Source organism: Tasmannia lanceolata, unplaced genomic scaffold (assembly GCF_043159265.1).
Source record: "Tasmannia lanceolata isolate RefF3 unplaced genomic scaffold, GAP_Taslan_0.1 ptg000006l, whole genome shotgun sequence".
Taxonomy (NCBI): domain Eukaryota; kingdom Viridiplantae; phylum Streptophyta; class Magnoliopsida; order Canellales; family Winteraceae; genus Tasmannia; species Tasmannia lanceolata.
In genome coordinates, this window is record NW_027518683.1 from 202,501 (window position 1) to 230,402 (window position 27,902).

Here is a 27,902-nt window from a genome sequence, read left to right on the forward strand (position 1 = left end):
CTCTCTCTCTCTCTCAACTCGAGAAACCTGCAGCAGACTCCAAACCTGATTGAATTTTGAGAGTTGATCAACAGCATCATTTCCAACCAGTGCCTCTCCAACAAACAGAACAAGATCTGGATTATTAAGATAGATAAGCTTGGAAAGAGCCCTCATCAATGGTTCGTTATCCTGAAACACCAAAATTCATTACATGAAAGCACTTTCCTAGTCAGAGAACAGATACATACATGACTTGTACAAGGTACCATTTAGTTATTAATTTACCTGCATCCGTCCAGCTGTATCGACAAGAACAACATCCGACTTATTGCGAGTAGCCTCCTGGATGGCTTCCTTTGCTACAACCGCTGGATCTTTCTCATATCCTTTCTCAAATATAGGAATCTGAAAAGCAATTTCAAAATCACTTGCATTGCTCATCTCACAGCAAGTCATTTGCATTTCTATCAGCCTATAAGTCTATTATATGAGTCATGTTGCGTAGCTAGCAAGTAGAAAACTACATCCAGATCCCAGAAATTTCACCCAGGGATAAAGCACAAAAGAACTTCTTCTTGAAGGGAGAGCTAAAAATAAAAAAGTAGGACATAAGCAAACTGCACTCCAATTGTCGGTGATCAAACTCCAGCGACAGTACCAAAAGTCATTGCTAGCAAGAGAGGAATCCAAGAAATTTTTTTTTAGGACAAAGCTTTGTCGGTGACAAGGTTTGCTTGGGAGTTTAAAGGTATTATCCTTACTTGGACACGTGGAGGAGAGAATTTCCAAGATTTACAACTCTCTCCATTTAATAATGGCACTCCCTCTTTTGTTAAACACTTTTTTGATCGGCTGTTGGGAGCCTTCTGGGAACTGTAATAGCCTTAACATATAGTTAGAAAAGGTGTAGAATGAAGGGAAGAATGACATTATTGAGGAAAAGACGTGCTGATATCAATTGCCTCCTCTATTATAACGGAAAGACATCACAGTGGTAATAAGACAAAGAGGGAGGTTTGTCGGTTAAATGGCATGCATAGGGCTATCAATCGTAGTTCGGGATGTTATAGAGGGAATGACATTTCCTTTTCACATATCCTTCTTAGAGAGGCTAATGTGCTGGCAGATTTGTTAGCCAAAGATGGTGGCGTACATCAGAGGCACACTATTTGTCGGCATCCCTGGCCTGCTACCTGTTATTTTATTTTCATCAAAACCAGATGTCATTGCTAGATCATGGTGGAAAGCACATTGCAGCTCATCCACAGATGAAATCACTACTATGCATGGACAAGCATCCAATGCATAGAACGACAAATTTTGGTGCTAAGCTGCACATAGTCCGAAATGGATCTGTTGAAAATAGTCGAATGATGAGATTGGGGTACGTTGGTAATTTTTTACCACGTGATGTATAAATAACATTGTAAACAGTATTTTCAAAAGGGAAATGATACATTTGCCGCTTGTTTTACTTGGGACAGCCCCCGTGAAAAGAGTGGTCATAAATACACTAGAGGGCGCTGTCCCAAGTAAAAAAAAAACGGGGTGAATATATCATTTCCCTTTTCAAAATTACTGAAGCAATGAACTGAGCTTACACTCCATCTACTTCTCTAATTTATATTGTTATGGGTCATCTTCAAGAGATTTTTTACATGGCATCAGAGCATCAAAATGTTGAAGAAAAAGATCCAAGGGCCTTCATCATCATCAAGGTACTCCTTGTTCCCTTCCATTCTCTTCATCTTCGTATTCTCTCTTCCTAGCATTTCCATCCTTCACTTACTAATCTTTTTCACGCTCCACTTAAATCAAAATCCTAGCTTTTCCACCCGCACCCCTTTTCTTCAAATTCCTCTATTTACCTTTATCATTCGAACCAAAAGGTAAGATAGCCTAGGGGTTTTCTTCAAATCCACAAACAATAAGGTTTCTCGCATTTCTTTTCTCTCAAACCCCACAAAATTCCTCCTCAAGTGCTACCTTAAGCATCGATTTTAAGTGAGGTGCAAGTTGGCAACTAGCTTAAGTCTTTTAAAACATAAAAAGTGCCTACCTATTCTCACTTAAGTTGGTGCTGTTTGGCACACAACTAAACTTGAAATGGGTGCATGTAAGCACCCATATCTTTGTAAGAAAGAAACCCCAGGTCAGTTGAGATAATTTGAATCTATAGCAGCCAAGAGAGAGAGATAGATAATCAGGATCAAGATCAAGAAAATCAAGACCAAGGGTGATAAGAGTAGAAAATGGGAGAGATTTATGAACATAGCCGAAGGGTAGCGGTTTATGAACCTAACTGGGAGAGGGCAGTTCATGAACCCAATCGAGGGGAAGCGGTTTACGAATCCGACCATGGGGAGAGGTTTATGAACCCAACCAGGGAGGGTAAAGAATGAAAGCAGAAAAAGAAGGGAAAAGAGAAATGGGACTAGAAAGAACAGGACAAAGAAGTGGGAGAGCGTAGTTGAGGGTAGAGGGGAGAAAGGAAAAAAGAGAAAGGACTATAAGAAGAGAAGATAAGAGAGAGAAAAATGAAAGAGTTCAGAGATAGAAAATTGACATAATATGAAGCATCACAATTCAAAAAATGCATCATACCTTATCAACCTAAGAAAACATCAATTTTTATTTATATTCAACTGTTTTTAGGGCCAACAGGCCTTTCATATTTATAAGTAAACTAAGAATCTACAAATCCACTAGGACTCCTAACTCATCATGGAAACCGACCTGCTCAAGTCCCACAAATACAAGGACTACCCTATGTTGAAATGGGCCTTTGTGGCCACTTAAAACTTAAGTGATTAATTACAAATGATATAAATGCCCCTCAAACTTGGATTTTCATAATAAACGTATTCCCCCATTTTAAATACCTAGAACTTAAAGAAACCAAGTGTTAGTGGTGGGAAAATATTGTGGTACCCCTCATATAAATGACACCTAAATGAATTAAAACACACCTAAATGACACTTAAATTTTAGAATATGAGCCCTATAATGGTCACAATCACCCCCCCCCCCCCCCCCCCGAAAAAAATATTTGGCATTACAGGTGGTGGCATGGTTTTAAATTCCAGTTTTGGTCGGCATGGAAACGAAACATTTCGGTTTCGATGGAAATTTTGGTGGAAATCATGTAAAAACACGGAAACGTATGGAAATATATGCAAATTATTACCCATAAAAAAACATATGCAAATTATAAAATTTTATAATATTTTAAAAAAACATGTGCAAATGATGAAATTTTAAGATGAAACTTTGGCAAATGCTAGAATAAACACAAATACATACTTAGAAACCATCACCTAAACAAAAAAACCATCCATAATGGCTTAATCACATCGAACACCTAATGACAAGGGTGTCTTGCATGTCTAAAATAATAGTCAATACGGAAGTACAATGTAAAGAAGTATTAGAAGGTACAATGACCAGTCTCCCTTGTAAGAATCCAAACTCTATGTCAATACCACAGAGCTATGAGGTATTATTAGTACCATGCCAATCTGATATCCCATGCATAAGATACAGTTACTTTATTCTATAGTTCAATGATGTTGCCTACCGAATATCATTCTCTAATTAATGAAATGAAATGCAAATACGAACATCTTTCCATTTTTTTTTGTCGTTCCGACCATTTCGGTCGAATTTTGGGAATTTCCGGAATTGCGATCAAAATTTCGGGGAAATAATGACATAAAAGAGAAATCATGTAGATTTCGTTTCGGTGTGGATGGAAATGGAAACATTTTTGTCATTTCAGGGAAATTCAACTGGAACCTTCGGATGCATCGTATACAGTTGTCCTTTCCAATGGATGAGTACTTCCAAAACACAAATAGCTATGGCAGTCATGACGTCGGTTTAAAGAGACACCATCACAAGGAGTGCCTTCATGTTTTATTTTGTTTTTGAACGGCAATAGAATTCTTTAAAAAAGACCGAGATGGTAAAAAACAGATAAACAAAGGATAGAAAATGAAACAACAGAGAAGCAACGGATACAACAATGATTCAATGAGGCCAAAAATCGAAAATTTGCAAATCTTCCTTCTCAACCTCTTCTCTAGCAAGCCTGTAAGCCACCCCATTTGCAAAGCGACGCACATGCTGGTAGACTATTGGAGAGGCCCCCATCCAGTCTTGAATTTCCTCAAAGAACCTAGCGAATCTCCGGGGACAAGGGTTGAGGCCTTTTAGCCAATGCATCACATTCAGAGAATCCCCTTCAACAATATCTTTATCAAGGCTATCTTTATCAACAAATTTGAAGCCATGGTGCACCGACCGAACCTCAGCTTCATTAGAATCTATTGCACCAATGGGACCGGCAAAGGCCCAAATCACCTCGCCTAAATCATTTCTTAGAACCCCCCCAACCCCCACCCCAGCCAGGCCGGGGTTCGCCAGACTGGATCTGTCAAAATTAAATTTCAAAGTATCTTGAGGCGGAGGCTCCCACTCTTGAACAAAATTTGCGCCCCCCCCCCCCAAAAAAAAAAAAACCACACACCTCCCGCCGTACATTCTAAAGATCGTAAGCAAACACAAATCTAAAGCTATGGAGGGTTTTAACCCAAGAAACCGCCAAAGCAACCACTTTCCAATAAAGGAACATGGGTCCCTTCGAGAAAAGATAGGGAGGGTTCTAAGTTCCAAATATTAATTTTTAGGTGTCAATTAAGTCCCAAGCAGCTTGTCACCCAAGATTGGGCTCCTCCTGAGCTGGGTCTTTTGAAGCTCAATTTCGATGGGTGCAGTTTGGGAACCCGGTACCTGACAGGATTGGAGGAGTTTTGAAGAACGATTGTGGTATTGTCATTTGGGCCTATGCGGGGCCAATCGTGGTGACGGATTCAATGGAATCCGAAGTGAGAGCTGTCAACAAGGCATTAAGTTACTTGCTAATGATCAGTTATCTAATGTGGTGATTGAAGGAGACTCCCTAAATGTCATTCGATGGCTTAAGGGGTCGGTTCTTCACCCTAGATTTGATTGTCTCTTTGATGAGACGCTTGACTGGAGGGATCCTCTAACTTCCTTTTTACAAATGCCTGCCAATCTGCTAATTCTATGCCAGATGCCTTGGCTAGAGATGAAGTCACCTTGGCGGAGTTGGCACTTTATGATTCCCTCTGTCCTTGATTTTTCTCTTATTTTCTCGCGATCTCTTGTACTCTATCTCTTTGTATTCTAACCATCTCGATCTTTTTTGATGAAATTGGCTATCATTAAAAAGAAGTATCTTTTTTTTTTTTGAATGGTAACTGAATATATTAAAAGGGATAGACCGAAAAAAGGCCACCCGCACCCCCCACTAGGCCAGAATTACACACAGAAAGAAAGGAAAAAATACAAAAAGAAATTAAGGGGGAAGAAAGTCGAAAAGCTCCAGCGACTGCTTAACCACACCCGCTTTAGCCAAACTGTCAGCGATTTCCATTAAAAAGAAGTATATATTAAGTCCCTTAAGTTATAGTAGGGATACCATAGTCTTTTCCGACCAAAATCACTCAAGTTTTCATGAGTGTGTTAAATAGTCCCCACACATGTATTACGGGAATTTGAAGTGGGAGCAAAATTTTGGTTGGGCAGCTTTGAAGAAAAGGATCCAAACCGTTCTTTCTTCGGAAGAGGAAGATGCTCATTGTGGATCATTGCGCCTTATGTATTGAAGCGGGGGAAATCTTCTTATGCATTGCAAAGTCACTAGGGAAGTGTGGAGAAAACTCCTTAGCAAATTTGGCATTTATTGGGTTTTCCAGAAATGCTTGATGATCTTCTCCTGGGTTGGACTTTAGTTCCATGGAAGAAAAAAGGCAAAATTCTTTGGCACTTGTCTTTCTTAGCCACCATTTGGGCAATCTGAAAAGAAAGAGTGTTTAAGGGGGTTTCAAGAAACCCTGGATTCCTCTTCATCAAAGTTATAGCCCTGGCAATTTCATGGGTGAAATCTCTTCCCTCCAATTTTGCATCTGCTTATGACCTATGGGAAGGTTGGAGAGAAGTGTGTTGGTCCGTAGAGATCAAGCATAAAATCTTTCAAGAGTGGGCATCTCTAGCGCCAGTTTTGTGAAACTTAATTTCGATGGATCTAGCTTGGGGAATCCGGATCCGGCGGGGATTGGTGGCTTCTTAAAGAATAATCTTAAGGGGGTCTTGTGGGCTCTTGAAGGCCCCATAGGGATAGCAAGGAGGCCGAGGTGAAAGTAGTTCACGAAGGTTTGAAGCTATTAGCGAGAGACCGAGTGGAAAATGTGATTGTAGAATGGGACTCATTGAATGTTACTAGGTGGTTCAAAGGGGATCAGAAGCACCCTTGGCGTTTTAGCTAGAGAAGGAGTCTCTAGTTAATCCGTATTAGCTAGAGAAGGAGTCTCTAGTTAATCCGTATTAGCTAGAGAATGAGTCTCTAGTTAATCCGTATTAGTTAGAGAACGTTATTAGCTAGAGAAGGAGTCTCTAGTTAATCCGTATTAGATTCCTTGTATTGCTTTTCTGTCCCTGTTGTACAGACCATCTCGATCTTCTTTGTTTTTAATAAAATTAGCAATTATTTTCCAAAAAAAAAAAACATTGTGAACTCCCATTTATTTCCAGTAATAATAGTATGACATCTTTTCTGTTTGGTATTTGCTCATTCTGATGTTTGGGATCCTACCCCAATTTCTTCTAGATCATGTTCATGTTATTATGTCATTTTATTAATAAGTATACCCGGCTACACCTGGATTTATTTTCTTCGCAACAAATTCCATGTCTTTGCTGTTTTTTATTCCTTTAATTATATGACAACTTTTCTGTTTGGTATTGCTCATTCTGATGTTCGAGATCCTACCTACCCCAATCTCTTCTAGATCCTGTTCACGTTATTATGTCATTTTTATTAATGATCACCTAGATTTATTTTCTTTGCAACAAATCCGATGTCTTCTCTGTTTTTTCTACTTTCACACTTGTTATTGAGCATTAAGGCACACATAGGAATGAGTACACCTCCCAAGAGTTTCGAGCATTTTGCCTCTCACATGAGATCCATCAGCAATGGTGCAGCCAAACAGAAGGACATGCATACTATGGAGACTGGTTGTCTATATTATTCCACTATCTGGATCTGAACCATCTTTGGACTGAGGCCTTCCACATTGTTGTGCATGTTAACATGTTCCCATCCACCATTCTCAGCCAGACATCACCTGTTTATGTACTTACGGAGACGAACCAAAATTAATTTTTTCTTAGATTGTAGGGGCATTTGCTATGGTTCATGTACCATCTAATTAATTTTTTCTTAGATCGTAGGGGCATTTGCTATTGTTCAAGTAGAAATTCTCCTCCAAGGTTGTCACATGTATTTTTGTGGGATATAGTGATCACCATAAGGGCTACAAGTGTTATTGACTATCATCTCGAAAAATTATAATCACACAGCATGTTACAGTCGACGAGTCTCACTTCTATGACCCACTGAAACATTATATCCTGAGATTAAGGGGGAGACATCGAGTGACACAACGCCTTTGTCAGAGCCTACTTCTGTAAACACTTATTCCAGCCATGACTGCACCAAATACTGCCAGGCATTCTCTAGCACCATATGAGAAACACTAGGTATGTCAAAAGCACATGCAAGTTCAATAAGCTCTAACAGCTTAGATTACAACATCAATAGTAGATCCAGGGGCATTCAAGTGGGACATTGTCTGTCTGCAGACCAACAAGCAAGAACATGGTAGGTTGAAACTGCAAGTAGTATCTAAGGTGAAACAAAAGGCCGACGGGACTACAGATACATACAAGACAAGGATGGTTGCCAAGGGCAGATACATTGACTTGACTATAATGAGACATTAATTCTAATGGTTAAATTAAATATTACGACAGTGAGACTCATCCTTGCTCTAGCCAATAACACTGGCCGGACTCTTAGCCATATGCATGTGAAGAACGTTTTTAATCATGGATCACTAAAAGAATAGGTACATATGGAACAGTCAAAAAGTTTTGAGATTGCAGACAGAGCCTGATTCATCTGTTAATCACAAACAACAATCGATGAGATGAAACAAGAGCATGCAACATAATTCGATAAGCTTTAACAAGCACTTAATTATAGTAGACATAGGATGAAGTTTGATAAGTCACTCTTTATTAAACATTCTCATTATGGCATCTTTTGGTATTCTTCTATGTGGAAGATATTAGTATCACAACATGGATTGAGCGAAATTCATTGTCTTAAAATGTCCTAAAAGGTACATTTAGTATGAAGGACCTTAGTGAGCTATGATACTTTCTTAGAGTGAAGATGGAGAGATCCAAGGAGTGTGCATGTGCAACAAAAGGACCACGGTCAGCTATGATACTTTATTGGAGAGGAGATGGAAAGATCCAAGGAGTGTGCATCTCCAACAAGAAGTATGATGTGGAATCCTCAAGAAGAAGCTTTTGCAATGCTTCTTACTGTGGTTCAGCCAGGCCAGTCTCCCAATCCAACCCATCTGAGCCAGATTTTGCTTTTTGTTGATGCTTATTAGAGAGAATACAGCATCCAGGCGGGTTTAGGGAAGATGTCGGTTCGAGATTTTTTAGTCGTCAACGCGTCAACCCACAAGTGGATTTTGATTATCGCTCCAATCTCTGTATTTGTGGTGTTAACCTGGGTTGGGCATCCTCGACTTTTTTGGACTTTCTTGACGGTGGATATTCTACCCAGGAAGCTTTTTCCTCGATTGGGGTTTCCAACAGTTGTTGTCGGAGTTCCTTGATAGTTCTGGGCCAAAGAGGAAATAGAGATGTCCCCTTGTGGCGCCCTCCTAGATCTTTCCCTCGATCAATCGGAAGCCAAGAAGATGTGGATCTGTTGACTCGCCGTCTTGATCTCAGAAATGGTTTCGCTCGCAGAAAGCAATTTGTTTCATCTCCTCGTGACTGGAGATGCTTTAAGTGTAGCTACAATAACTTTGGCAGTAGATGTGTATGTAGAAAATGTTTGGAGCCAAAGGCTAGGAATCCCACTGGAATCGGAAGAAAGTCAGCTCCGGAGCAAGTATGGATACCGAAGATGCCCTTCCAAAACATCCCGGAACCCTCTAGGGAAGGCAACCCAGTAATATCTATTCCTAGTGCAGTGATTAAAGAAAGGAAGATTTTTTTGAAAAATTGTTTGATTGGTACCTTGAGAAATAGAGCCCTCTTGGAGGAAATCTGGTCTTGGGCTAAAAGACACTGGACTTTGCCACAGCTTAGCAAGCCCTTTTGCTTGGGCCCTTTATCAGTGCTTTTTCCCTTTGAATCTCAGCATCAGGCTACCTCTATTTGGCGTCGGGGGGTGATGCCTTGGGAGGATATCTCTTGTCCCTCCATCCCTGGTCTCTGGTTTTGAATACAGGTGCAAGATCGGTGAATCGTAGATTTTTTAATAACCCCCCTCACGCCTGGTCCTTAGCCACGGTGGAGAAGTTGGGTCAGCATTTTGGTCAGATCTTGGACTTGCAATTGTCGGGTAGTCACGATCATTGTATGGAATTTGCCACCGTTAAGGTATTAACTCCCTTATGGAATTGTTTGCCATCCTTCATTAATATTATGGTAGACTCTATGATTTTCCCAGTTGGAGTTAGGTTGGTGGAAGAGCTTTCAAAGCCCATTAATGATCCTCCGGGAGAAATGCAACCGGCGGGTTCGGAGAAAGACGATTTGGTAGATTCATCTCCGGTGGAAGTTCCGATTCCGGTTGGGCCACTTCTGGTTGCCTCTGGGGGTATTCTTGTCAATTCCACTGGGAAAGATTCGTTTCGACTACCTACCCCAGAATTTGAATTTTCTTCCTCCTCGGGAATAGTTGCTCAGAAAGTTGAAGCGATTGGCCCTGTCCCATCACCGTATGGGATAAGGGTCAATTCCAAGAAAATATAGGGTCAAAGGTACTCAAAAACCAAATCTTGAATTCCAACGGGGAACGGCATAAGAAAGGATGTATTTGACAGCAACCTTCACCCTGTGTCAGTTGCGATCGTCAGAAGCAGTAACATCATAAAAAGCGATAAGCCCCAAAAAGATTTGCAGGGGCGCGGGACGGATATCGAGAAAAAATATTTATTGGCAACTAAGGCCGGGTTGTCTCTCTTCAAAAGAAATCTTATGGGTTCTTGTAAGAGAGAAGCACAAAAAAATCTCTGTCTAGCGTCCAAGTTCAAATCTCTCCTTAAAGACTTTGACGAGCCTTTCCGCCCTCTTGCCCCTCCTCCTATGGATTCTCCCGCTCCCTCTCTTTCTTTCTCTCGGGAGGCAATCTTGTTTGAGGTAAGTGATCTTCAGTTCCTCCGAGAATTGCAGTATGATGAGGTTCTGGCGTCCAAAGAATGCCCTACGCCCAAGGAAATCTATACGTCTATCTTGAAGAACCAGTGGAAGCAATTCAAGCGGGAAGCTATGGCTAACAAAGAAGGCTTCTCCCAGCTTCCAGGCATGTCCGATCCAAAAGAAGCCTTTGTTCAAATCTACAAGATGGATTTTTTCCAGAAGGCCTTTGAAGAAGAGCATCTAGCGCGGCGTCAACGTTGGGAAGAGAACAAGGTGGCTGAGATTGAAAGGCTGGAGTCTCGTTGGAGACTCGAGACACTCTTGACAGGGAAGTTAGCTCTGAGATTCGCAAGCGGATGGATGAGGAGGTGGATAAACAGGAGATGGATTCTAACCCATTAGACTTCCTAGAATCTGAAGAGGACACAATTGTCCCTCGTGAAGAAATGGAAGAGCTCTTGGCTGTAGGAGATGTTCTTGGATTCGACTTTGATGACAATTTGGAAGCAACAAAAAATCTGTTTCGTGATATGGCTATTAGGGCCTTGAAGGCGCACAGAGAAGCTGGTAGGGAGAAGGAGATTGAGAGGGCCGAGGGTTCTAACCCTGAATGATATGTCTTCCGGCCCCGAGGAAGCAAAACAAAAGAATAAAGAAGAGGAAAAAGAAAATCAGTGAAATAAAGGAAGGATTAGAGTAAAGGAGTAGAAAAATGGAATGAGAAAAAGTAAGAAAAGGATAAAAGGATTAGGAGAAGATAATAGGAGTAATATGTTTTAGTTCTGAGAGATAAGGAGTTTGATTTTAGGATAGTTTAAGCTGGTTTTAAGGTCTCTGGGTTGGCCATGTGCGCCAAAGTTTCGATATTCCGGTTTATGAATCTGAAGTACGCTCATCCCCAGGATCTGTGGACTACTCGTTGGTTGATAAATAGCCAGAATTCTCTTAAATGTAGTAGCTTGAGAGATTCGTTCTTTCGCTTCGTTCTGTCTGATCATTTTTACTTGGGTCCTGTCTGGGGGATGAAGGAGTCTCGAAATGCAGAGGTCAAAGGGGTAATATCATCTAATTCCCACTCTCATAAGATGAAGTTTTTAGGTTCCAAGGTGTGGCCAAGCAGTGTGTGCTTGTCAGGTGACCTAATTTTGATTAGTTGGTACATATTTTGCGGTTGAACGATACTGTAAAGACACAGCTTTTTGTGCAGTACAGGGATGTTCATAATTCAATGTCAATGCAGATGAGATGAAGGTAAATACTGACGCTTCCCTTGAAGAATCAGGTGGGGGAATCGGTGGTATTCTTCGTAATGCTGAAGGTGTTTGCCAGGCATTGTTCTCCACCTTAACTGAACATGAAGACATTCATGCGCTGGAGCTTGAGGCCATTCTACAGGGGATTGAGCTCACCATTGATCATGGAGTTAGAAAGTTTGGGTTGAATCTGACTCGAAGTACTCAGTTAGTATATTAAATGGAATTTCAAACGAACCTTGGAATCAGCTAGAGAGAATCCACCGCATTCATAGAGCAAAGAACTGTCTTGACTTCTTCCGCATCACTCACATATGGCGAGAGGCGAACTCAGCAGCAGAGTTCCTCTCCAAAAGAGACTGTTGTATAAAAGGAGGGGACATTGATCCATCTTCTATTCCTACGGAGCTAGCCTCCATCATCCAAGAAGACCAAAATGGGAAGCAATACTGTAGAATATAATCTTTCCCTTGTATCTCTTTTATTCGCTTTGTCTGTCTGTCTTTTCTGCCCTTGTGGGGCCCCTTTGTTTTGATCCATTTTTATCTAATGAATCCGGTCGGGATCCTGCCTAATCCCAGCTTACTCATCAAAAAAAAAAAATGTTATCTTTTCTTGGACTGGTGCCGGCATGTAGCCCCAGTCCACCTTAATATTTTTGTAATGCAGGATGGGACTACTGGTCCCGATTGCTATCTTAATATTAATGAAATATGTCAAATTTCAAAAAAAAAAAAAGTATGATGTGGACCTTCTCAACAGGTTTAGGATGATGAATTGCAAACCAAATAGTACATAATAGGAATTAGATTACGACATGGAGCAGAAAGGATAAAGGGCATACTAGGCTACTCCATGGCACAACAAGATAAGAAAGTCGGAGTACGTGGATATTCACATGTCAGTCGGGTAGGAGATCTAGACACGCAGAGGTTAATGTCAGTATATTGTAGTTTACTTAAATGACCATAATAACATGGAGCAACAAAAAGCAAAGGACAGTAGCCAGACCAAGTGCGGAGGTAGAGCACATGTCCATGGCATACACTACAATAGAGCTTATGTGGTTGAGATCCATCTCCTACTGGAGTTAAGTTTGAGAGCAGGAAAACATGCTCTTTACAACGACAATCAAAATGCCATCAACTTATCTCCAAAATCAAGTCTTTTAGAACAGGATGAAGTATATTTAGATAGATCCTCATTTTATACATGAGAAAAGGATGGTGGAATTTATCCCATTCCCAGCTATGTCTATAGTGAAGCACAAGTGGCAGATGTATTCACAAAGAGTCTAGTAGCTGATCATCATCATTATTTGTTTAATAAGATGAACATATTCAATAGAAAACATTAGCTAGAGGGGGGGAGTGTTGAAATAGTCAAATTATGAGACTAAAGCTATTTTGGTCATTTGAGACCAACGTGTATAAATCACATTTTAAACAATATTTTTAACAAATGAAGCATTGGACTAAGTTTAGACTCCATCTACTTCTCCCCTTTCCTATTCTATATCTTTAAGGGTGACCATATTTATGATATTTTTAACAAAAGCTGGGTCACAAACGGTCACTCCAAAAACTGCAACAAAACATCAAGGAAAATGAATTATAGAGAATGATCATACCTGTAGCCTGCGAGCATGAGTTCGGAGTTGCTCAACTGCACCTGATCGAAATGTATCACAAGCGGCCATCATAACACTAATATTATGCTGCACAAGCCAATAAGCAACCTGCAGAGCAGCATGCATTTGGAACGGAACTTAGTGTGAGCATCGCCTCAGTTGATAAGAAGTTGTTATCTGTCGAATTTGAAAGAGTGGAAAGGATCTTAACCTTGGCGAGATTGGTTGACTTTCCGACTCCATTGACCCCAACAAAAACAACAACATATGGTTTTCCCTGCTCCTTAGCAGCATGCACATCCCTCAAGATGTCAATAGATCGTCTTGGAGTTAAAATACGAAGAAGGGCCTCTTCCATTGCCGCCTATGGTCAATATTACAATACAAAATGCAAGTCCAATTTGGAAGGAAAAAATAAGAAGGGAACCAAACCAAATAAACCACAAAATTTCGCATAAAGACCTTTACATACCTGAACTGTTGAAGAAATCCTTGTAAATGAACCCAACTTTTTACCTTCAAGACTAGCCGCTACAGATTCACAAAGCTTCTCAGCTATTTCCTCTGCCTGTGAATGCCAATATGGTGAAATCCCATAAACGGGCAGATACTCGCTATGACCTAAGATGAGAAAGAAAATTAATTACACAACAAATCAACATACCACATTTTTAGTCATGAGCCTATCTTTAAGAGCTTTCAAGGCTGGTTCCAGGTCCAACTTCTCCAAAACTGCATTCCCCGCGATACTGAAGGAGGAAATTTTCAAGAAACATGTTCTTAAGTAAATAACCACTAGCTTCCAACGAACATAAGAATTATAATGTTGAAACATACTCCACAGGTTAATGTATATTGACAGCTTTCCTGGCAGATCATTTATCTCCAAGAAAGAACACATAATTTTGATTGCCATGACCAGGTTCCTGAATTTTTTACGGAGGTTTTATATATATATATATATATATATATATATATATATATATATATATATATATATATAAGAAAACGGTTTCACGGTTTCTACACACAAGTGTAGATAAGTTATCTGCACACTAGCTTAAAATACAGTGGGGGCCCACATTGTTTGGGTGATCCAAACCATTCATTTGATGGGCCCTCACATAGATAGGGTGTGCCCCAAAAATCAGCTTCATAGAATCATCCTGACCCTTTGAACCGTGGAGGCAAAAAATGGACAGATTTGTGAAGGTTTATACACGTCCATTTTACCTCCACAAATCATAGGGTTGGGATGATCCTATGTAGCTGATTTTTTGTGGACACCCTATCTATGTGAGGGCCCATCAAATGAATGGTTTGGATCAACCAAACAATATGCCCTCCACTGTATTTTAAGCTAGTGTGTAGATAACTTATCTACACTTGTGTGTAGAAACTGTGTAGCAACCTCTCTCTCTCTCTCTCTCTCTCTCTCTCTCTCTCTCTCTCTCTCTCTCTATATATATATATATATATATATATATATATATATATATATATATATATATATATATATATATATATATATATATATATATATATGTGAGTTAAGTGAAGCTACACATACGTGTAGCTAACTTAGCTACACTAACGGCTTAAAATACAGTGGGCCCACATTGTTTGGGTGATCCAAACCATTCATTTGATAGACCCTCACATTGATAGGGTGTGCCCAAAAAATCAGCTCCATAGGATCATCCCCACCCTTCAAACTGTGGAGGCAAAAATGGACAGATTTGTGAAGGTTTTTACGAGTCCATTTTTTCCTCCACAAATCGTAGGGTTGGGATGATCCTATAGAGCTGATTTTTTTGGCACACCCTATCTATATGAGGGCCCATCAAATGAATGGTTTGCATCACCCAAACAATGTGGGGCCCACTGTATTTTAAGCCGTTGGTGTAGCTAAGTTAGCTACACGTATGTGTAGCTACACTTCTCTCTCTCTCTCTCTCTCTCTCTCTCTCTCTCTCTCTCTCTCTCTATATATATATATATATATATATATATATATATATATATATCTTTGATTATGCAAATATATTCTCTTCCTAAGGGATCAACTGGGCCTTTCCTTCATAGAGCTTGCTAAAAGCAAAATTACCCCTTCTCATATAGAAGACAACCAGCCCAGAATCTTGATACCTTCTCTATTAGATGTTATGCATTCTCCACATAACACTTCAAATCAGCATGTGATCCACCTTTCCACATTTTTGGAGATATGAAAAACTTCTAAACTGATGGATTTTCAAAGTAACAAATTCCTACTCTGGATAACCACCTTTCATTGGGCCTTTGAAACTCAACTTGGACCAGCCTATGGGGTTGTGACGATTCTCAACATTCATCTCAATCATGCATTTTTTCAGCAAACAAGCCATGCATGCACATGTAAATTAATTTTTAAGTTGGTATATATAGCCACATTTTTTTGAATGGCAAATATATATATAGCCACATTAAAACAGATGTTGCGCATTTACGCCTACAACACTATATATGTAACTTTCCTACGACATGTGAAAACAAGAAAGCATAGCACCAATGGTACCCAATGAGTACTAGAGCATAACTCTTACACCACTTTAGCCCCATTTTCTGAATGGTGGAGCCGCTGATATAGACTCTTTCTAACCATCATATACTGAATCAACCCTTAACTCAACCACAATCCAGTTTCTGATATTTCTACATTACAAATAACATGAAGTTATTCATCTCATCTGATTATATCAACTTTATTTCTAATGCTTTGCACAAATATTGACAACAAATAGTTATATGGGTAACACGATTGTGAAAATCACCAATATGCTAGTACATTATAGGTTGAGAACCGCAGATGACTCGTATAATGATTCACCAACTAGATCCACAAACCATCACTCCCAGAAGACTTACAACACATGAGTTGCCAGCTTGTCGTATGGACTTTTTCTTGGTGAGTAAGCTGGGATTCAACCTCTGACCTCAAGGTTGAAGAGATGAAGAGCAGAGTCTTAACCAATGAGCTAGAGGTTCAACCCCTTAGCTAGTCATACAGCTAAAAGTAAAAGAAAAAATTATATTGTGAAGGGCATGCACACATATCACAAGCATAAAAATAATTGATGATAAATTATATTCAGTAAAACAACAAGTAAATTGAAGGGGCAAACAATTTGCTATGGAGCAAACAATATCCATAACTGAAACATTCTAAAAGTTGAGACAAACCAAGCGACGTATGAAAAAAAAGTAAAAGGCATTGAAGGAGTATATTTACCCATGGAAAATTGATGAAAACCAGCCTTTCTTCTTTGCATTGGGCTTGGCATTCTCCACTTCCTCGTCTTCTTCAGTCTCACTTTCACTGCTCAAATTTTCTTCTCTGTCCATCAAGCTTTCACCCTCATCGGCTGCCACAACTGCTATGTTTTCGTTCCCTTTCTCATCTCCGGGATCTGTAAAATCCAGTTTTGACTCCACCGGAGGTGAATCATCCCAAACTCTGTTTTTCTTTGTCATCTTTTTCTTCGGCTCCACGTTGGAAGCCTTGCTAACAACTGTATCTGTTTTCTTCCCTGCTTTGGAACGCAAGTTTTTAAGTTTATTTACATCGAAGGCTCCGATGTCGGAACCCCCACCATTCTCTTTACCACCTTTAACAACCATGGGTCTGGCTAAACGAGATTCGTTCTCATGCACATTGGTGGCGTTACCATTCTCCAGAGTGCGGCCACTAACAGAATCACTGTCTGTAGCATCATTGGCAGAGCCAATACTACTCTTGTGCTTCCCACCACCACCACCCAGCTGATGCATAGCCTTCTGGACCCCATGCTTGTTGGTTGAGACACTCACAGGTCTTGCCATCTGCTTTGTTTTCTTCATTTCCTCAGACCTAGCTTCTGCCTCCTTGCGGAGCTGACGGAAGGTGTCATCAAAATCGGCGTACGTCGTACGCTTGGGATCATAGATCTGAGAGAACTCGTGCTTCACCATCGAAAGGAGGTCATCGACATAGAGGAGATGGAGTATACGCTGGTAGACGGCGACAAAGATGAGGCCGAGCTCATTGTGGAAGGTCCATTTGAGGGTGTAGGCTACGCCAGGGGCATCGTAATTGTATGATGCAGCGCCGGATCGCTCCTCCAAGAGGCAGGATCGGATCAAAGTATCGATCGGAGATCCTTTAAGAGCATTCCCGAGCTCTTTGCATGTCCAGAGGATCAAACCTCCTCTAGTAAATATTAGCAATTGCTCCAACATTGCTGACCCTCTTCTTCCAAATCTTAAATCCTACAATATATCCTCCTGCAACCATATCAAGAAAACTTGGGATTCAGAGATTCCAACAAAAATAAATAAAAAAATCACAAACAGATCCGCCAGCGAATCTCTTGAAACCGAAGAAGCAGAAACAAGAAAAATTCAATAATAGCAATTCATTCATAAAGCCTATGAAAAATCGTAACACATCGGGAACCGAATCCAATGAAATTTCCAAAAGAAGCCCAGATTTCAACAATAAAGAAAAAAATGATACTGATAATGATATGGGATCATCGGCAGCAAAAGAAGGATGAAACCCAAAGGAAGCAGGGAATAGAAGAAACCCACCTTATTCTCCAAATCAATAACACAATCTCTCTACTAATAATAATGATAATAATATGGCGAACGTACATGGGAGGGAGGAAGCGAGGAATAGATGAATGAAACCCTTATTCTCCAAATCAGAAATTCAGTAAAATTTAGAAAACAACAAGGAAACCAAAGGAATGGAGGGAAATACCTGCCGGAGTAAACCTAGGGTAGAATGGAAAAAAGAAAAACACAAGAAAATGCTCTATATACCCTGTTTGACTCCTAATAAAAGTCCCTCACCAGCAAAAAAGCTATCTATACCGTTGATTTTTTTTTAGGCATGGGATATTCAATACCTTTGTACGTCTACCTCTCGATGTTGTAGAAGATCAACGGTTAGATTGCAGATACATGTCCCCCGTTGTTGATTGTAGTCATTCATCATGATGGTAATGTTTTCCTACGAGTCCTTATTCTTATCTACGAAAATGTCTCTCCAACTTCCTCTTCCATCGTTTGTATCAATATTACACTGTCATAGAGCAATTTCCTTAGTAAAACTTTTACATTATAAAAATTTTCACCGTAAAGTTTTCATTTTCTGTTGATCCATCCATTGCCTTCGCAAAATCATATATAAAGAAAAATAAATCCCAAAAAGCATTCTCACTCGAGATCTAGGAACCAAAGTTGCCAAACCAACTTCAGCATTGTTTCCTCTCTACAACCATGACATCATAAGTTGAGACTTGAGACAAATTCGATCGGTGAAAAGCTTCAAATCCGTATAAAAACCCAAAATTCCAATACCAATGGGTGGCCCAGTGCACTAGGCCAAATTCCAATACCAATTCAAACATTAAAATGGGTCACTCCAAAACACCACAAAATCAACTTTTGGGTGTTTTGAGTGGTTCCTTGTCGCAATAAAAGAGAAGGTGAATTGTAGTTTGGGGCATAAACTTTAAGTAAAACGTGTTTTCATTACCAGTTACTCCCAACAATAGAAATTATAGACATTACGCAAAAAGAAGGCAAACAGTACATGGTTTGCTAATCTCCCACGCAACTTTAACTCTAAAAACATCAGAACGATTGCGACTGATATTGCAGACAATACACCGCACTACACCTAGCCTTTTGATGGATGAACACTTAATGACTCCAGAAAAAACCTCCAAATTTGCTTTCCCTAGAGGGTCTTCAAGTATGGGGTTTTGACTGCTGATTTTATTTTTTTCCAAAATTATTCTCTTCTTCCTCAATCCCTCCCAACAACGAGGACGTCAGGTCGTGGGTATCAGCACACTCGCCTCATCCAAACCCCAACAAAAGAAATCCCAATACCAACATCAACAAGAAATTTTCCCTTCTCATAAGCCGCGCCAATGCTAGTCAGATTATGTGGGAGCCGTCAATGCTCGTTAGTGATAGGTTCAGTTATGGAGTAATTGGGTGTAAAGGTGTCAAAGTCATGTCTGGTTGTTTAGTGAGGTGTGATGTTGTTACCTAGTCTTATGGGAGTAGCGGAGTCTGTTGAATAGTGGTCTGTTTAGGAAAGTAGTTTCTGAGTCTTTGTATGCATATATTAAGATGTGTTTGTGAATAAAAAGGCAGAATTGAAAACCCAACAAACTTGCTTGTGGTAGGTTCCGACCCTAACTAGAACAATATATATCTACAATTTCCTTTGTATTTATCGGTTAGGGAGACTGCTGCTTATTCTTTTGTGCTCTCGACAACTGTAAGAGAAAGATCATAGATGTCGTATGGTAGGTGCTTTCTCTGGTTAGGAGTCATGGTGACATTTAGGCTTGCTTCGAGGGAAAGCTCAATCCTCCTTTCATCAAAGTAAAATTCAATTTCCCATCTGTTTCATTGAATGATAGAATATTTTTAAATACAATGACTACGCCACATGCATGACTCTATTCGACTAAACCAACTATTTCCATAAAAAGCTCCTAATACAACTCATACAAGCGCTCTACGTAAGACACCAGAGTCCCCTACTTCTACTCACATACTTATCCCTGACCAACTCAATCTCTAGAGATATATCTCCAACCAACAACTCCTCATTTTATTCGACACCTAGAAACAAAACTTATCATCAATACCTATTCATTTTTCCATATGAAACGTACACATCATTCCCCTTCCTCTTTGAAGAACCTGTTCCTCCAGGTTATCTTCACAATTCTGAGTGTCTTTCGCATCCACTTCTTCTGCAAATGAAACCTCCAGCAAATAAAGTTTTTGGGTCTTACACCTGTGTCTCAAAGAAAACCTTTCATCACAATTGCAGCAAAATCCCTGGGCACGTCTCTCTTAAATTTGGGCAGAAATCACTCTTGAATTTGGGTCAAAGTTGTGTAATTATCAAGTGTGATGATTTGGACAAAATCATGCTGGAATCTCCCTGATTTTTGTCGCCAACTCGATTTTTTCTTCCTGTAACTGTAACCGAGCAAGCCCAATGGAAGCCGACAAGAAAGTACGTCGAAACATTTGAATATCTAACCGAATATCGTCCTTAAGCCCTCTACGAAGCAACTAATCATGAAAGATTCATTTAGACCCTCCATATGATTAGCCAAGGATTCAAATTGTGCTTGATAGTCTTGTACATTGGAGACTTGTCTCAACTTAGCTAATGCAGCCATCGGATAATCATACTCTGTTGGTCCGAAACACACTTCCAATGCTTGTAAAAATGCATGCCAGTCTGCCACAACACCTAACTTCTCCATCCATCGATACTATTGAATGGTCGGTCCTTCGAGATGGAAGGAAACTATCATTAATTTTTGATCGGCGGTAGTTTGGTGATAAGCGAAGAATTGCTCCGCTCGATAAATCCACCCAGACAGGTCTTGGCCATCGAATTGAGGAGAATCCTACAGCATCGCTCGGCTTTGGATAGTTCCACCATGTGTTTTGATTGACAGAACTGTTTGCTGATACTTCTCTTTTATCACATCTCATATCTCTAGACAATTAATCGTATTTGGTGTGATCTTGTGAAGAAGCTCGGTCAGTAGTTGATGGTGTCTTATGGAGTTCTCCTGTATTTTACTCAATACATGGCTTTGTCGGTCAGAAGTTTCCTTGAGGTGATTGATCATTTCGTCGAGCTTGGTTAGTCTTGATCCGTCAGCAGAAGGACGTTGCAGCAAGCTAATGATCAAGAACCTCCTGTTGGTAGTTGGGATTGAACATATGATAACAGTTGAGGTGGTGTGCCCCCTTTCTCCACAAACGTCGACATGCAACAGATTTTGCTTTCCTATTCTCATTTGGAGTCATACTAGAACCGCCTTTCTCCGGTGAGGAGCTATGGTGATGTTTAGGCTTGATTCGAGGGGAAGCCCAATCCTCCTTTCGTGAAATTCAGATTTAATTTCTCATGTGTTTCAGAATATTTTTAAATGCAATGACTATGCCACATGGCAAGACTCTATTCGATTAAACCAACTATTCCCATTAAACGCTCCTAATACAACTCGCACAAGCACTTTACATAAGACATCAAAGACTCCTACTTCTACTCACATATTTATCCCAAACTAACTGAATCTCTAAAAAAATATTTCTCCAACCTGCAACTCCTCATTTTACTGGATATCTAGAAACAAAACTTATCATCAATACTTATTCATTTTCCATAGGACTCGTACACATCATCGTATCACAGTCACTGGCGAAGTTGCTGTGGCGTGGGACAATGGGGGTGAGAGCGGTGCTTATTAACATCGGAGAGATATTAGGGAAAATGGGAAAGCAGAGCAACCGCCATCACCAGAATCTTGAGAGAGGGGGGGGATTTTTTTAGCACAAAACCTTGCCTGGATCCAAACCAGGGACGGCACTGGAGAGAATGAGAGGGTGAGATTGGAAGAGGAAAGAGGGAAGAAATGAGACAAGCAACATAGATAGAGATGAACGAGTCACAAAAGGCTTTTGGAATTAAATTCAGACCGGATCCACCCCTACCAAATATAGAAATTCCAAAGCTCGACTGTGAATACTAAGGTCCTATTCGTTTTAGATGTTGAGTCCAAAACTACTTATCAGACGTAGTTTTGAGTCCAATAATTAGTTGTGTACTCAAAATTTAAAATGAAACATGCCCAAAACCTTGGGTATACAATGCAACGTAAGAGCTCTTTGCGTATCATTTTCATTTCGCACCTCACTTCCTACTGTCATTTTCGAACAAGTCTATAATCACATACTATTTTTGAAATTGACGCTGAAGGAGAAAATGATACGAACAAGTGGAAAAAAGTTATCCATGGAAAATAACATTCTATGTAAAAATTCCCTTTGGTTTTCAACTTTCGATGAAAATATGGGGAATCTTTTATTTTGGAAAAAAATCATGAAAATTAGTGCACCATACACGGGAAACATTATTTTCATAGAATTTTTTTATCTAGAAAAAAATTTCCATGCAGCCAAATCACCTCTTACTTTTGACACATAAAATTCCAAAATACTTGAATGAGGAAAAATAAATAATAATGGGGAAAGATGATGCTGGATTTAATAACTTGTCACGAGTTGGAAAAACGGCTCTAAAAGTTTTGAAAAACTAAAAAAAATCCAAGAGATGATACCATAATTATAATAAGCTTCCTAGTTGAATGGGAAACTTATTTTCAAAAAAGCTCACACTGGAAGTTAAATTTTTCTCGCTTCCCAAATTTTAAAGAAACACTTCCTCTTAATTAAGAGTATGATTTCTCTTGAGGCAATTTTTTCGAAAATAGTTTTTAATTGTTTCGCTCCCCAAATTTTAAAGAAACACTTCCTCTTAATTAAGAGTATGCTTTCTCTTGAGGCAATTTTTTCGAAAATAGTTTTTAATTGTTTAATAATGACAATGGAGCATATCTAAAACTTTAAAGTTAATATTAAGTTTCACTTAAAAGCTAATCTTAAGTTTCAAATAAAACTTTGCAGATCTTTTTTCCCAAAAACTTAATATTAAATCTAAATAAATAAAACATGTAAAATTATAACTCACAAAAAACATGTAATTCTAAGCAGTTGCAAAGTCCTCTTTACTAATTGTAATCTTAGTCCACACTAACCCTTCTCTAACCTACTATATCTATGTATCTGCCTATTTGTCGTTTGAGGGTAGTGTATATAATTCAAAGGATTTTGTGATTTATTAGGGGACAACAAAGTTCTACAATTGTTAGACATCTAGGAGTTGTTATCTAAATATCATTTTTTCAGGATTTCCACGTCGTAATTACTAGGATAGTACACCATCTATATATTTAAAAGATACCTTTGTCGTAACCATGGTTTTAAATTTCGTCCGAAATTCGGGTTTCGGTGGAGACCGAAACTGAAATCGGTAATACCCGAAAAAGTAGTTTATTTCAGCCGAAATCTCAGTCGGTCGAAATTTCATTTATCCCAAAATTTCGTTCGAAATTTAAGGGATTTCACCCAAAACTCTCGACTTTTTATAATTATTTAATATTTTCTTGAAATTTAGGTTGAAATTATGTACGAGAAGAAATAGGCGTTAATGTGATTTCGTCGGATTTCAGCTGAAATCTCGAAATTTCGGTTTCGGTGAGGACCGAAACGCATTTTGAAACCGAAATTTCAAACCATGGTCATAACAGTCGAATGACAACTTAATTTCTTCCTGGGCGTCCATTAGTTCCTTTCCCAGGCAGTATTAATCTCTTATCGGGATAGTGTGAGTGTCATTTTAAGGTATAATGTGTATCATCTATGGGTATTATGCGACTACTTGTTGTCGATGACAACTCACCTGCACCTATGCAAATATAATTTTAGCAATAACCTCTGATTCAACATCGGATTGGAATAAACTTTATATTAATTTGGGACCACTCGAGACGAGAAATCCATCCATGATAAAAACAGTCATTAGATATCCTTGCGCACATGGCTCATCAATCGGATGCGGATTTTTTCTTTCTTTCTTTTTTTTCTTTTTTTTACAATTTGAAGTTTTACGAGCTTCATATTACTTTTCTATTTTTTTTATTTTTTACCTCTTCTTCTTCCTCTTCACTGTTTTTTATGATTTTTCTATTATTATTTTTTATTGTTATCTTCATCTTGTTATTCTTCTCCCCTGATTTTGTGAAACAACCAGTTACTCCAAAAGCTTAAGCTGTTAGAGAAGGCCTTATTTAATCTTTTATACTTTAACATTCTCCTCACGTGTGGCCCCTCTTTTTAGGGTTGGCCTACACGCGGCACATGTGGCCCCTCTTTTGGGATTGGCCATTGCATGTGGATTTTTGCCATAAGGAGGTTTGAACTCGGGATCTTTGGCTCTGATCCCATGTGAAACAACCAGTTATTCCAAAAGCTTAACAGGTTTTAGGGGTCTTTTCTTTTCTCCTTGTTTTTTCTTCTCCCCAACTTTAGGGATTTTTTTAATTATTATTTTTCCATTTTTTATGCTCTTCTTCTTTTCCAGGTTTTAGGTTTTTTCTTCTTTTGCAAGGTAGTGTTTGTGTCCTTCGAGTATATTGGATGAGTTTTTTAAGGATACTATGCTTCTATCAATTGGACAACAATTCGAAATGACCAAACAATGAATACTTATGTTTCACTTTTCGGGGTAGTATCTCTTGCTAAGGCATTATGTGTGTTGTTCAACGGGAAAATTTGTATCATATATTTAAGGGTAGAGTGTGTCCATATTTTTTACTACATTGGACGCTTATCGAATGGTAGATGAGAACTACTGTCGAGAATGACTTTTTACTTTATGCAATAAATGTATCCCATTGCAAGAAGATAGTGTCTGCCTTTTTTTATTTTCTGATTAGTTGTGGGACAACAAAATCCTGCAACTGTTAGACATCTAGGAGTTGCTACCAACTTTGCTTCATTGATTTTTATGAGTTTTCTATTATTTTTTATTTTTATCTTCATCTTGTTATTGTCTTCCCTAATTTTAGGGATTTTTTTGTTAATTTTCCATTTTTGATTTTCTTCTTATTTCCTAGGTTTTAGGTTTTTTTTTTTTTTTTTAGTTTTTTCTTCGTTTCTTCTTACATAGTTTTATAGGATTTTTGTTTTATTTTTCTTGTTTGTTCCCAATTTAAAGGATTTTATGCTATTTTTTATTATTTCTTTATTTTTCTTCTTCTTGCTATTCCCCAATTTTGAGGATTTTCCTATTTTCTAGTTTTTCTTTGTCTTCTTCTTGTTCTTCTTCTCGGCTCAGTTCACTTGCGTTCTCGGGAAATCAAATCCCGGGAAAACACCTCTGTTTTCCCGAGAAAGCTAAAATAGTGGTGTTCACTTGTTTTCCCGAGAAACTAACAGGATTCGGTGGAAAATGTCAAAAATGACATGGAAAATCCCACAAATGACGTGGAAAAGAGTATTTTCTCACAAGTGTGAGAAACCATTTTCCCACCATTTTGATGAGATTTGCTTTCCCGGGAAAACAAGTGAAAAAAATATAGGCAAGCAGTTTCTTGGGAAACCTTTTCCTGCACAGTTTCTCAGGATTTCTTTTCCTTTTGCCACGTCAATTTCTCAAGCATTCTTTTCTCGGGATTTCTTTTCCTTTCCCGGAAAAACAAGTGAACGGAGCCCGGGTTTTCATGGGCTTTTTTTTTCCTTCTTTTTTATATTCTTGATATTCTTCTTTTTATATTCTCCAACCTAATCTCCTTTTTCTTCTTGGCCGGTTTTCAATAATATTTTTTATAGTTTTCTCCTTCTCCCCGAAAAAGAAGAAGAATAAAATGTATTTTAGTCTTTTTTATTGCTTGGCAATTTGGCAACCTTTTCCTTGTATCATTTATTAGGTCAGTCATTTTTCTCTGTCTTAAATTTTCTTTTAATTGGAATAAGACGCTATGGATCGGTTACAAGCGTTAGGATTGAAAATGAGGATTATAATAATTTAATTATGGACAAGTGAACGAGTAGAAAACAATTTGTGATGGTGTCTACGGAAAGGAATTTCAAGGGCAAGTTTATTTTATATTAAATAAATAGTGAAATTTATATAAATTAGGTTTGGTTTTGTGGTAAGTTAATGTAATGGGGTAGTAGAGGCATTGGGGGATCAAAGTAAAAAGCCCTACGAAAGCTTATGTGCAAAGAATATAAAATTGAAGTAATGGTCACAAGCACGAAATGAATATGTATATCTATCTATTTATATCCAGGCAGTAGATCAATTTTGTTCTGACTTGTACACCTTCTCAATCCAATATTTAAAACTAATAATATAGGGGAGTTAGGTTACATGTTCTAAGCAGAGAAGCCGCTGGGAGTGTTTTGGGAATTGTAACAGCCTTTGAAAGCTATTTAAAACATGAAAACAAGGTCCCATTATCAAAATTAACATGCTTGGTCACTCGCTTGAATCATTTAGCTGACTATGGTTAAATTTGCTAACCGGACATGGCTTTTCTCAAGGGTAATTCAAAGCATCATTAAACTAAAAGCCTGCTCGTTTAAGATTATGCCAACCAATTGTGAGCCTATAACCAATTATTGGACTCAAATTTACGTTCAATTTTGAGTGCAATAATTGGTTTTGGACTCACAATTAGTTGGCATAATCTCAAACGAACAGGGCCTGAAAAGGAATGAAAAATGAGGCTTTGTTCCAAACTTTTTCTCATCGTTTCCATTTTCCTTCCTTACCTAACGAGTAATAAAAAGCTTGACGGTGGAAGCTTTAAACAACGGTACTAGACAACCTCAACGAGAAACACGATGTAAGCATTCTAGAAAAAAGACAAAATTCAGTTACATTGTAGGCATTTCACATTTCACGGATGGGCTGTTGCATGTGAGAGCAGCCACCTCGTGAATGAAGACAAAATTTGTTGAAAAGTGAGCATGTGTGGCTGCTCTCACATATAACAGCCCATCGGTGAAATGCTTTCTGCGATGGACGCTAGCAAATCCCTCGTAGCTTTCTAGAAAAATGTCTAAAGTAACTACTTTGGCTTTTCTAAAAGATAGCGTGGCATTTATAATTTACGGAGGACCAATAGGGCAGACTAGAGTGCGATACCATCAATGGCCTCAGCATCAAGCTGCTTGGGGTGATAACAAAGACATTGTTTCTCCTCTCAGAAATCAGCCTTTTACTTTCGCATGAAGGGCTGAGATTAATTTCACGAAAAGGGATTTGCTAGCGTCCATCTCAAAAGCCATTTTGCAGATGCTCCGTCGCATGTCAGAGCAGCCACCTCGTGAATGATGACAGAAATTGCTGAAAAGTGAGCCTCCATGGCTGCTCTGACAGGTGACAGACCAGATGCGAAATGCCTTTTGCGATGGACGCTAGCAGATCTCTCACGAAAACATGTTATTTTAATCTCAGCCCTTCACAAAAGATGCGAAAGGGTGATTTGTGGGCGACACACTTAGTTGTGGTGGAGTTGAATATCACTTGAGGTTCAAGTTTCAACTCTGTGTCATCACAAATCTGCTTGGAAATTAAAAAATTTCTAAGGCCATATTTGGATTGCTAGAAAAACATTTCTAAAGGGATTTTTTGTGGGAAAAATTAGAGGGAAATATATGATTAAGGTTAATTTAGAGAAAAATCATCATAAATTGAAGTTCTCTCTGAGTGACAATCGAATAGGGTTGATTCAATTTATCTTTTTCGGTGTGTAAGAAAATAAAATTTTAGAAATATTTTGTTTTCCAAACTTTTCAATAAAAATGGTGCAATCCAAACGGGGCAGGGGATATGTTTGCAGTGTCTCAAAAAAGGGAACTAAATTCATTTGTAACCTTTCCCCCAGAGAGAGAGAGATGTGGGGCATCCGAGTGTCATTTCCTGGCTAGCATCAACTACTCACCTAACTCCCTTTCCCTAACCAACATTATTAATGACGCTTTACAAGTAGGACCCACAAAATTAAATGAAAGCAATAAATTTAGGGCCTATATAAATTAACAATAAAATATTCTTCATTGCAAAGCACACTCAAAACTCTATATATATTTGGCAGGAGAGGACAGCAATATTTCATAAGATATTTTCTTATTTTCAAGACGTGCAGCAAACCCATTTATGCTATATTTGTTCTTGTTCAAAAAACATAGGGAGATGATAAATCCACACCCCCTCTAGGATAATTCGC

General features: G+C 38.8%; 1 protein-coding gene across 3 annotated transcripts in view; it reads right to left on the reverse strand.

Annotated features, from left to right (window-relative positions):
- Nucleotides 1-18,083, reverse strand: part of LOC143879135 (uncharacterized) — a 20,477-nt gene extending 2,394 nt beyond the window's left edge. The window contains exons 1-8 of one of the 3 annotated variants that reach the window (XM_077381324.1): nt 17,969-18,083; nt 16,457-17,487; nt 13,850-13,934; nt 13,658-13,753; nt 13,397-13,549; nt 13,186-13,293; nt 268-387; nt 46-171 (exon numbers count right to left, since the gene is read on the reverse strand). In XM_077381324.1, the coding sequence (XP_077237439.1) occupies nt 46-171; nt 268-387; nt 13,186-13,293; nt 13,397-13,549; nt 13,658-13,753; nt 13,850-13,934; nt 16,457-17,442 (1,674 nt within the window). In that variant the 5' untranslated portion in view covers nt 17,443-17,487; nt 17,969-18,083. Of the gene's footprint in view, nt 1-45; nt 172-267; nt 388-13,185; nt 13,294-13,396; nt 13,550-13,657; nt 13,754-13,849; nt 13,935-16,456; nt 17,488-17,793 lie in introns of all 3 variants that reach the window. The other 2 variants (XM_077381323.1, XM_077381325.1) reach the window with 2 other exon arrangements.
- Nucleotides 18,084-27,902: the final 9,819 nt, after the last annotated feature.